Below are 12,066 nucleotides of genomic sequence, written 5' to 3'. Positions count from 1 at the left end.
TACTTCTTTACCATATATAAAAATATTATATATTATTTATTTGGTGATTTACAAGTCATAACTATAATTATTTCTCTTGATAGAGCTAAAATTTTCTACGTGTACCAAATATAAACCAACAGCAATCAAATGATGACGTCATTTACCAATCAATCAAAAAATACACTATTATACATGTAAAACTCAAACCACCTCAAAAAACCACCTAAAACCGCTTAAAAGACCATAGAAATAGCCCGAGTTGGAAGCAGAACATGAAACCATAAAGCCGCCCCCCCCCCCCCCTCCCACTCCAACCATCTCCCCTTCCCCCCTTCCTCTTCTCGCGCAGCCCGACGCCTCCGCCTCCTCGCCGCCGCGCCACCCCTATTAATTCTCCTCCTTCCCCACCCCCACACTAAGATCGCAACGCAGTCTGCTCCTCCTCGTGCCCGCGTGCTTCCTCTCCAGCCAGTGACAACCCGCGACGTGCGCTGCGCTTCTTCAGTTCTTCTGCATAGGGAGATTCAAGACAGGGGAGCAGCTAAGAAAGAACTAGTGTGACGCCATGTCCGTGCAAGTGGCGACGGCGCCGGGTTTGAGGACGGCGTCCTCGGCGGGTGTGGCGCCGTGGCCGTACGCGGAGTACATGGCGCGGTGGGAGCGGCGTCAGCTCTTCCTTCGGAGCTATCACTTCTCACGCGACGCCGACGTCTCGCGCTCGCCGCGCGCGCGCGCGCGCCGCGTCGTCTGGGCGGGGCTGCGCCGCCTGCGCCGCGCCGCGGCCACGGGGCTCCGCCGCCTCCGCGCGCGCCTGCGCCTCTGCTTCGGCTGGGCCACGCGCCGCCGGTCCCGCAGGGCGGGCAGCAACCTCCGCTACGGCCACCTCTCCGCCGCCGGGAAGTCCCAGACGGCGACCGCGTCCGTGTGCTTCTGGTAGTGCTCGCCGGAGCAGAGCAGAGCAGGATCAAGCTTCAAATGCCAACGCGGCAGCATCCGTTGCTTCCTTGGGTTGGCATCTGAAAGGAGCGAAGCTTACTTAGACACGAATTAGCTGGTGTGCGTATGCTAACACTTCTGTTCCATGGAGATGGAGTGCTTGCTTACTAGTATTGCCTAATTAGAGACGATAAAGTGGGTTAATTAAGGGGATTAAGGATGTTCTTTTTTATTTCTTTTTGCCTTTTCGATTGTGATCTAGTACACTCTACTACTCCTCTCTCTACGAATGAATCGTGTGTTTTGCTAAGTAGTTTCTGTGTGTTGCTCTGTTTCTTGATGTATCTGTTCTTCTCTTATATTTGTACATAAAATTTCAGTGTCAATGAAGGTGTTTTGATGGTTATACTTGTGCCTCATGTATGAGGCATGTGGATACCACTGCAAAATCACACCTTTTTATCCTCAAAATGTGGTTTTTTTTTGAAGCAGCTGGGATGAGACCCGCTATCTTCAATCATGCAAACAAGATGAGGAGAATGATGTCTCTTTGCAGGGACCAAGAAAGAGTCCAGGGTCACTGGTCTAAAGCAGTTAGTTTAGAAGCAGGTGAGTTGAGCCACGTTTCGTGTTCCAGCTTTATTTCAAGTGTGCGTCGCGGTCAAAAGACAGCAGCAGCAAGAGGCACAGCAAGAAGGAAGGATGAGCAGGGAGGAAAGAAGAAGGATTTGCCAATTGCCAGCGCAGCTTCTTTCGCCACTCCTTTCCCTGTGCCCTTTCGTGACAGATTGGGAACTCATCTGGTCTCCAACGTGCAAAAGTTTTGGGCTTCAATACCGACCAGTCCTTGTACATGGGCACAACATGCTGATGAAAAAAATAAGAAAAGAAAGGACGCTTAAAAGGAAATTAGCTCGTCCGTTCTAGTGTTCCAGACCGTCAATGTGAATTTCGTCAACTGGGAATATTGTGGATATATATATGTATTTGCAGCCACTTGTCAACTGAGAAATTAAGAGAAAGCAGGACATCTTGTCTGCTAACTGATCCGATCCCCTGCACATATAACCTCATTCGTCTGTGTAATGGTTATCTTCAGTACAGGTCTGAAAATTGTCCAGTGCTATTGTTAAATCTACTTTATCACTTACACAGTGGTACGGTATTGTACCAGAAATGGAGTAATTCAAGAACTAATGCAGCAATTGGTAGGAGTATATATACGTGGCCCACAACCACCAACATCATAGACTAGTACCAAGTCTTAAATCAGTGCTTTTAATTTAACTGTGCATCAGGTATAGTAGTACTTGCTTATGTTACTACTCCATGGTCAGTGGGTTCAGTTTTAGTCATGATCGATTAATCGCCATGGTTGTGCTGGTACCTGTTGAAAATTGCTTCAACAAATCCGTCCAAAACTTTTTAAGAAAAATTGCAAAGCCTCAAATTAAAAACCAGATGCTGGATTAAACAAGTTGGATTGGGGCTCTATTAAAACAGTAGCCGTCGCAGTAGCGTCCCCTCAATGCTATCACTGATGCATATAGTGCTGCTTTGTGGTTGTATAAGCAATGATGTTATGAGTTGAGCTTGACTAATGGTCCTGCGTGTGCTATTTCTTTTGCATGATTCCCCCGTCTTTGTGGTCTGCTTGATGTGATATCCGCATGATGTGATTGCTTGATTCTGAAATTCGGCACCAGGATCCGAAAGAATGATTGAGCTATTCGGTGTCTGACGTTTTCTTCTGCTGTGATGAATTGTTATTACGTTTCAAATTGTGAAAAAATAGCTATAAGTGACTGAACTGCCGCTTTGGAAGCGCTCAGCTCAGCTGAGCAACCTGGTTGCTAAAGTGCTCAGGTTTGGAGAACCAAACAGAGACACATTTCGAATCCGAAATCTGGGAAAGAAAAGGCGTCCGGTTTGAAATGATTAGTGCTACGATGCTTCACTTTTGTGAGCGCAAATTAACAAAGTCTGCTTGCAGCTAACTTTAGGGTGAGCTACTGCTTTACAGGTTCTGATTAAAGATACCAATGCTTCTACTACTCTGTAGGCGGTAGAAGCAGTAGCTCCGCAAGAAATAAGAAAGTTGTAGACGGAGGGAGGGGATGTGTGAAGTGACATAGCCGGGGCCGCGTTGGTGGAAGACAGAAATGTAACAGCCATCTGCTCATTTTCATTTCCCTCTTTCTATTGTCTCGTCTTCTGAACTTCCATGGCTGGAAGTAACTGCTTTGTTCTATTTGCAGAATCCAACTTGAATGAGTGAAAAGTAAAGCCACACGTTGCTGGTGAAACCTTCTGCGGTAAGTCAAGCAAAAGAAGGAAAAAGAACTACATCTGCATGTATGTCTGCTTCTACAGAGAGTTGATACAACACCATTGATCGAGCATATAGTCCAAAATATAAGATGAAACTGAAAATGAATCGAGATACTACAAGAATGCTTAGTGTCGACGCTGCCTCACTAGGAGGTGGCCAAGTGGTTCTCTGAAATCTGGCAATGGTACTTGCCCACCCGTCAGCTAGTACTACGTGCTTAGAGAGTAGTAATAGTATAAAGAAACCGCGTAGTTAAGCTAGCCCATCGGCTGCTGCGGTTCCGTCCTCTCGGGTCTCGACCTTTCGTGGTGGCTGCCGGCGCATGGCTCACATTTACTGCGGTTCACACTTCACAGCAGCGGCAAGCAATGCAGAGATCCCAACAGCTGCTGCGATATGCGTTGTTAATTTACTCGTGGATTTCAGGGACCAAATTACTTGAGGATTTTTATAGTACACATAAATGAGTGTATACCGTCTATTTTTTTCATCCGATGATTTAGATTGGTCCAATGATACTCTATCATCCATCAGTATCATGGGTATCATTAAAGAGTATCATAGGTATCATAAGGGTAAGATTGGAAAAAAAAACTACGATAAACTTGTAAATTATATGTTTAATTAGGGAAGGTCAAAATGTTAGTTTATTCTTCGGATAAGTTTTCACTTATTCTGTTCATTTCATTTATTAGGGTTTCCACCCTCCGCCAGTCGGTCGATGATGGGTGGCAAGGTCCAAAGTCCGGTCAGTCAATGACGTAATTACCCATAAGGGTATCAAGATAATTACAATAATACCTACTAAAATGGACGGTTGGATCACAACAATGATACTCTCCATCATCTAGTATCATGGTATACTGTAAAGGTTCTCAATTACTTCTTCATTACTACTTCTTCCATTTTATAATATTTGTCCACGCTTATCATTGTGTACAAACTAAAAAATACCGAAATCGAGTGAAAAAATATACTGAGATAACCATACTACCTCTAATCAATGTAAGTATAAGAGCAAATAACTCATCAGTATTAGAGTAAATATATACATGTATTTAAAGATATAGCAGTAAAATAGATCATAAAATATCTTTAATTATCGTAATAGATAAATAATTTGAGATAGATACTTTAAAATCGTAGCCAAATATTATGAAACGAATAAAGTACTCGCAAAGAGAGTGTCATTATGGGCAGCGCAGTAGATAGCACCAGTTGGAGCACCACTGTGCGATTCAGCAGTGCATGCTGCGGCAAAGACGTGTGGCCCTGCCGCCCTGCCCTGACCAGCAGCTGACCTCGGCTCAACTTGCGTTGCTGATATGCCGAACTGCCGCAATCCGGAAGGACTGGCACAGCGGCTGAGCCGTGGGCCGTTTGAGGCCTGCCGTTACGTATCAGCGAACCGCGCGGCCCAGGGCGAAGCACGACGCCAAGGCCCAATTCCGCAGGGTGGCTGCGCGCCTAGGCAGAGGCTCGCGCGGACACGGCCGGCCTGCCGTTTCTGGGGCGCGCGGTGTCGGCTCAGGTGGGCTGCCCGACTCGGCGCAGAGCCCCACCCGCACCTTACAACATGCGGGCATTTCTTAAAGCAAATGACTATAAGATTCACTCAAACACCATTCCCAGTATGCTTGAGATCTTCACCTACTAACTTGATGACTTTTTAATATTTGAGATCTTTATTTCTTATATGCTATGACATAAGTAGTTAGAATAGGATAAAACATCACTTTATCAAATATTGCTAATAATTTTATCAAAGTGAGCAAACATGGCATTCAAAGTTTCTCTGATGCCTTGCACAAATATTTAATATTCTTGGTTGTACGTGCTTTGACGTCTGATTTTAATCTGATTAGTACCTTCATTAAAGACACTCAAAGTAATCCAGATCTTCTGGGCAGTATGAAGGTGCTAAACTCTATCAAACTCATTCCGACTCAGACTCTTTAACAAAATATTTCTGATCTTACTGTTGGTCTCATACTGTTCGATTTGAATATGAGTCATGCAAGCAACAGGAATCTCATAGTTGGAATCAACTACATCCCATATTACACTTCCTTAACTGAGAAGATAAGCCTTCATACGTACCTTTCAGTATGAAAAATCACGGCCATCAAATAGCGTAATCTTTTTATTTCTCTTCATGTTGTTTATGGATCACAAAACCGGTTAAGGTTAACAAATAATCAAACTGCCTATGATATAATGGTAGGACCGATAACGTCGACTAGAGGGAGGTAAATAGACGCATCAACAAATGTCTTACGAAATCGATAACATTCTCCTATTTGGATCACCCAACGCACCTCAAAACTCAAGCGGAAGTAAAAATAGAGATAAATTTTAACAAGAGAAAATTGAGAAAGCGGAAATAAAAATAGAGATAAATTTTAACAAGAGAAAATTAAGGCAACACGACTCTATGGATGGTATATGAACCATAGGTTTCATTTAAGATCAATCCATGTGTCTTAGCACTCGAAAGATCACAACTTGCAAACAAACAAGAAAAGATGAACATTGAGTAACAAAACTCCCCAAATTGATTGTCTAAAGGCAAGAAAATTCAAGACCACATCACATAAGTATGTGTATGTGAATTTTATGTCTCTAGCAACAAGAAAAATTACCCCACAAGATTCTAAATTTCAGTCCAAAAACCAAAACAAAAATCAAACCCAGAAACAAAAAAACTTGCAAACTTGCAAGGGAACAAATAGAAGGAAAATAGAAGAAGGTGAGCACAATAACATAAAGAAAAATAAACTCTATTGCAGCAGAGATCAATCCTATTTTAAGCATATTACAAAGATTTTTTCTCACAAAGCTCTCACCTAATACATAGGCTCATCACACCTCTTCCTCTACTTAAAACTCTAGCTCTAAGCTCTCAAATGTGTGGCACAAGGAGGTTTAAGTGGTTGGTTTAAACTCTCTCGTAGTCATACCCCTCTATTTATAGGTCTAGGAAATTTGACTTCTAAGTTTTCTAGTTTTTTCTCAAAATACCCCTCTATTATAGTATACTTCTACCTACCATCAAGGGTATTTTGGTTCATTGTGTTCCCCATTAATTAGACGGCTGTGACGCCTTCACGACTTAGCTTCGTCTCAATGCAAGTTTCGCGATGGTGCCACGTACTCCTCCAGTCATCCCACGGTTTTGAGACCAAACCGCGAAATCGCCTGCACGCTTCTCAAAGCGTGACTTGTCGCCTTACTTACACATTAAGCAAGTGCTTCGATGTCGACGCGTGTACTCCATCACGCGATCCTGATCACCGACAAGTCTCTCACTCTACCGACCCCTCGGGCCGCCGTATCACTTGCACCGGCATCCCCTTCGCTCGACTTTATCAACACGTTGTCTTCATCCGCCTTTTATGTTTTGCTTGACCTCCACGTGTTCAGCTAAAATCACTCTTGACTCCGCCCGGTCTGCTTACTCGTCCAGCACTAAGCACTCCGTTTAGCCCCCGATCATCCCGCCGTCGACCGCTAAGTTGCATCCATCACCTGTACATCATGAGACAAGCAAACACATATCTCTAACTTTAATTCCAGTTAGTCCATAATCAATTTACTCAAATAAAATCCCAAATCTCATGCAAAACCGATGATCATCAAGCCAAATAAATACCAATATCAATCACTCATCACAGGTAAGCTAAGACACGTTTCAACTTAGTTTCTTAGCAATCAATGTAAACAAGTATGAGCCTGATCAGTAAATAAGCCACAAATTGTTGAATACATAGATTCTTTGAACGCTCTGACTTTATCTTCTGATATATGATTTCCTGGTGCTGGTGCATTTGGATTTAACAGCAATGAAGCATAGCAAGTTATTTGTATAGGCTTAACCTATGAACAAATTTAGAAATAAATTTAGAGACCATAATAGGCAAGAAAAAAAACACAATGTTAATTAGTTAAGAAAAATAAATATCAAGATAGTGTCTCATTGGTCGTTTGCCAAAAAAATTAAGAGACACAGAATCAAATGAACTGAACTCCTTGATCATGCCACCTTTCCAAACATGTATCCTTGGCAAACTACTTGGAAAATATTGCATAGGTGGCACATATTTTTTTATATCGTAATAATTAAACTTCTACATGCATTTGTGTCACAATTGTATTCTTTTAAGGATTAGAAATAATCAAATGGTATAAGCCCTGATGTTTAGATGTTGGAAGGGATCAAAAACACATTAAGCTGTACACTATCAAAAGTTATGACACGGTATAACAAACCAAAGAAGTAGCACTTTCTTCTAATATACAAAGGTATAAGACATTTCATCAGACAACCTTGCTAGAGCCATGTATGCGTATAAGGATGTAGGAGCGACACATCTAAAATACAGGTACCTATTTATCATGCATCTAAAATACAATACCATCAAGATCTTTTGGTGATTTATCATGCATCTGAAATAATACATCTCATTCTTTGTTATGTCATACAGGTATTTGGTAGGAACACACACAATCAAGGATGGCTAATATAGTGTATTTCTCTACAACTAATTTAGAGCCATATTGTTATCATTGTAACAAATGAAAAACTGGATTGTATGTGACTCTCTATTTTCAATAAACGTATGTGTTATCATATAAACATCTATTTAAGATATTAGTCATCTTCACATATTTGTGTTTTTTGTTTATTGCAATTTTTTTTACCATAGTGGTGCGTCCTTCGTAAAGCATTATATGGTTTAGATCATGTGTGCTATACACGTGCACGCTTACTAGTATGATAAATAAGTGACACTTTGACTAGTAATTTTTATAGAAATATGATATTTAAAATAAAGATAAATAAATATTGTGAAATTACCGCTCATGATGAACCTAGTAATATCTACCTTACATTGTCAATCTCAATAATTCTTTATATATTGGTGATCAAATTTTAAAAAGTTTCACCAAGAACCTAGAACAACATACATTTTGAATAGGAGGGAGCATGGTAGTACAAAATATACTCTAATTACCCATCTCTAGTCCCTGACTTCTACACTAGGTACACACCTAAGTTTTACATCTACAGCATGACCTTGTGAAGGAAGGCACTGATTTTTTTTTTTAAATTTCCTACTGTCTATACACTACTAAAAAAAAATGAAGAAACTGATCTGAACAAAGAGATGAAACGAACCAAGAGTACATGGAACTGTGGTGTATCACTAGTACTAGTCCTGCTCCAGCTGCCTACGTGTGCCTTCCGATGTGGACGTGCGCTCCTCAACCGGCGAAGCGCCTCGACGTCCTGCCCGTTGAGCTCCGCCAGCTGCCGGGAGTGTCTGCTGATGATGCTCGCCTCCCGGCGGTCCTCGGGGAGTATGATCTCGTACCCGTCCCTGAGCGTGTCCATGCCGTCGTCGAGCAGCTGCCAGAACGCGCCGCCGACGAGCGGCCCGCCGTCGACGGCCGAGGCGTAGATGGAGTCGAGCACCATGCCCAGGAAGTAGTTCCGCTGCGTCCGGTTCGCGACGCCCTCCCACAGGAACTTGCCGTACTCGGTGACGACCAGCGGCTTCCCGAGGTACAGCTCCGTGTCCCGGACGTGCGACCGAGTCCAGTTCCTGAAGAAGGCCGTCTGCTCGTCGGCGTCGGAGCCCCAGAGCCAGACGTCCGGGTAGAGGTGGATGGTGGCGAAGTCGACGCCCGCCGCGCGGTGCGTCTCGATGTAGTTGGTGCCGTAGTAGATGCCCCAGGGGTTGAGTTCCTTGCTCTCGTGTGCGCCGTCGCCGTAGAAGCCCTCCAGCCCCGCCGTCACCAGGTGCTTGCCGTCGATGCTCTTCACGTACGGAGCCATCTCCTCCACCCATGCCTGCAGGGTGAAAATCAAATCGGAAACGAAACTTCATCTTAAAAAGAGAATAGGAAATTTCTACAAGCTCTTGCGTAGGCATATCTTATTCAAAATCGATCATTTGCATTAAGATTCATATTAAAAATATAGATAAAAAATTATAAAATATATAAAAAAATTAATAGATAGATAAATATTAACTGAAAGAAATAAACATGAGATATGCCAATGCGCTCACAAGGATATGTAAAATTGTATTTAGAAAAACCGAAAAAATGTGGCTCGTAACAGCCAGAATTCAGCCGGTCCTTTGTTTCTTGGGACGGTTTGGGCTTGTTGACACGATGCATGTGAGACTGGCTAGTACGATCGATGCTGAATAATTCAGCGTGGAACATGATCTAGGTGATAATGGATGGGTGGAGGCAGGAGGAGGGTGACCTGCACCATGGCGCCGGTAGGGTCGGCGTCGCATCGCGGCTCGTTCATGAGCTCCCAGCCGAAGATGGTAGGGTCATCCTTGTACGCCACCCCGGTCAGGGTGTTCACCCTCGTCAGCACCGTCTGCATGGCAACAGCAACAAGAGAGTCTTGTCTGTTGGAGATGGAGCTAGCTAGCGGAGAGACAAAAGCGGACATGTGTGCATAGAGAGAGTGAGAGACTAGTCGGAAATTGCGTGGCGACGTATACCATGACGTGGTTCTTGTAGTAGTCTTTGACGACCGTACTGGTGAAGAAGTCGTCGGCGGTGGCGAGGTGGTTGCCAGCCTCCCTCGCCCAGCGGACGTACTGCCGCTTGCCGCCGAAGTCCTCGAAGTTGTTGGTCAGGCAGAGGAGGAGGTAGATGCCGTGCCGCCTCGCTCCGGCGATCACAAAGTCCAGCCCCTGCAAAAAACAATTTGCTGTTGCCTTTGTATTGGTTTGCACGGAAGCGTCGAGGCACGGGTCGAGCGCGCGGTCGGTCACCTGGAACATGGCCTCGTCGTAGACGCCCGGCGACGACTGCAGCGGGCTGTCGCCGCCGTCGCTGAACGCCCAGGTCCGCGCGAGGTTGAGCCCGTGCGCGGACGCCTGCCGGAACGCCGCCACCACCTTGCCCCTCCGCGACGGGTCCGACGCCATCAGCATGAGCCAGTACGCGTTGAACCCGCTGAAGTAGATGGTGCCGCTGCCGTCCACCACGAACCGTGTCCCGTCCACGCCCACGACGCGGCCTCCGCCGACCGTCTCGTCGGCCTGCACGGCGAAGCCGGCCATCAGGAGTAGGAGGAGGCGGAGGTCGATCGCGAGAGCCGGCCGTGGCCTCACCATTGCCTCTTCCTCTGCAGTGAAGCCTACATGCACTGGGCGGTGGCTAGCTTTCTGATCACGCGCGGAGCTGGTGGCTCGGCCTGAGACAGCCTGGCCAGGATGGAGCACTCAGTGGCTTGGCAAGCCGAGTGGCGCGCGGGAGGGCGGCGCAAGGCTGATGTGACGCGTGGATGTCTTCTTGTTGCTGTTCGGCGCTTCGGTTTTTGACACCTAAAACCAAAATCAACCACCATGCACCAAATATCATGTAAATAGGAACCGACTGATCCGCAAACATTGGAAAACTGACAATTTTGATGGTTCGGTATCGATTTGATTTGGTTCTTCGGTTTTGATGTATTTTCGCCAAGGCTTATCGAATAGCAGGCCCATTTCGTGTCAGCAGACGTCAGCGTAGCTAGTTTGCAGATTAATAGCACTGTGTATGTATGTTTCTGTGAGCGCTGCTGCACAATCACACACCTCACAAAAGAGGGAAAAAACTGCACAATCACAGTGGTTCGGATGGGAAGAATTATGACAAATCAATTCATCCACAAATGTAGTATACTTATGTGTCTTCAGTGCTTTGCAGTCAATATCATTAACCTATTTCTGTGCACACCGACATTACACATCATCGAGCAATCATGTATGTGCTAGTAATGGTAAAATGTAACTCCCTGTGTCTTTATATACATATGACATATCTCGACCGTACATCTCTCCTCTAATATTTATCAATTCATTAATTATTTTACCAATCTTATTATTATTTTTTAACTATTCTTTCAGTATGAATCTCAACGTAAATGAACAGTTCTGATAAACTACACGTCCGCATGACTGTGGAACGTAGTGTGGATCTACTGGTAGCGCGAGCTGCTACTGTGATGCCAAATTGCACTTCCAACTTGATCGACAAAGAGAAGCCAAAAATTGGACACCAGAACATCATATATTATGTTGCTTCAGACGTGGTAGCATCTCATGGAGTCCGGTGCTAGTGCTACCTGAATTATTAAGCATACAATAATTCTGACAAGGAGCTTTCGTAGCTAGCCACTCTATGATTCTTTTACCTGGATGCGCCTGAACAATTTCATCCGATAAATATTCAAGGGTCAGTCAATACGCAATCACCTATGAGGCCATGACGATGATACCACCAAGTAATACTGAAAATGACTGTGATGTCACTGACCAACTGTAATTTTATTCCCCTACACGACGTCGGTAAAAGAGCACAACGAGCAGGCGGCACGGTGGAATGCGGTAAGCAGTAACATCGGACGGTAACAAGTGTTCCAGCATTGTTAACCTTTTTTGAGCTTTTTTTTCAGGGTGCCACTTACTATCTTGCTTTAACTTTCTGAAAGAGGAAGAATATATACTAGTAGAGCTAGAAGCCACTTGTCGGGACCCCGGACCCGGGTTCCCCTGTGCCTCCTATATCAGTCCCTGGATCAAGTAGCTGATACGCACAGAATTCAACAGAATGATATCAAATACATACTTCAAATACAATTAAGTAAAATAAATACCTGAAAAGAGAAAAGATGGTCTGGTGGACAAGAATCCACAGCAGACCAGCCAGGCAGAAGAGCCTACAGCGCAGCGGAGCGAAACGACGATGCAACCCAATACCACAGGCAACTCGGGTGCGGACACGACCTTAGACTTCTTCTC

The 12,066-nt window shown here is 44.6% G+C and overlaps 2 protein-coding genes across 2 annotated transcripts; one reads left to right on the top strand and one right to left on the bottom strand.

The window, feature by feature from the left end:
- The first annotated feature begins 283 nt into the window (after positions 1-283).
- Positions 284-1,228, top strand: LOC133915090 (uncharacterized). The gene has a single exon (XM_062358100.1). The coding sequence runs from the start codon at positions 548-550 to the stop codon at positions 917-919; it is 372 nt and encodes a 123-aa protein (XP_062214084.1). The 5' UTR covers positions 284-547; the 3' UTR covers positions 920-1,228.
- Positions 1,229-8,372: 7,144 nt separating this feature from the next.
- On the bottom strand, positions 8,373-10,428 carry LOC133913994 (mannan endo-1,4-beta-mannosidase 3-like). The gene is made up of 4 exons (XM_062357164.1): positions 10,054-10,428; positions 9,778-9,972; positions 9,528-9,650; positions 8,373-9,104 (listed from the first exon to the last, which is right to left on the bottom strand). The coding sequence occupies exons 1-4, from the start codon at positions 10,396-10,398 to the stop codon at positions 8,373-8,375; spliced, it is 1,395 nt and encodes a 464-aa protein (XP_062213148.1). The 5' UTR covers positions 10,399-10,428.
- Between the last annotated feature and the right edge of the window lie 1,638 nt (positions 10,429-12,066).

Source organism: Phragmites australis, chromosome 4, assembly GCF_958298935.1.
Source record: "Phragmites australis chromosome 4, lpPhrAust1.1, whole genome shotgun sequence".
Lineage (NCBI taxonomy): Eukaryota > Viridiplantae > Streptophyta > Magnoliopsida > Poales > Poaceae > Phragmites > Phragmites australis.
The sequence above is the reverse complement of the archived record's forward strand: the minus strand, read 5'-3'. Positions and strand labels throughout refer to the sequence as shown.

Coding starts and splice junctions, on each gene's coding strand:
- LOC133915090 (XM_062358100.1), top strand. CDS start 548: ATGTCCGTGCAAGTGGCGACGGCGCCGGGTTTGAGGACGGCGTCCTCG.
- LOC133913994 (XM_062357164.1), bottom strand. CDS start 10,398: ATGGTGAGGCCACGGCCGGCTCTCGCGATCGACCTCCGCCTCCTCCTA. Junction 9,973..10,053: donor ACGACGAGGCCATGTTCCAG/GTGACCGACCGC, acceptor TGTTTTTTGCAG/GGGCTGGACTTTGTGATCGC. Junction 9,105..9,527: donor CTACCGGCGCCATGGTGCAG/GTCACCCTCCTC, acceptor TTCACCCTGCAG/GCATGGGTGGAGGAGATGGC.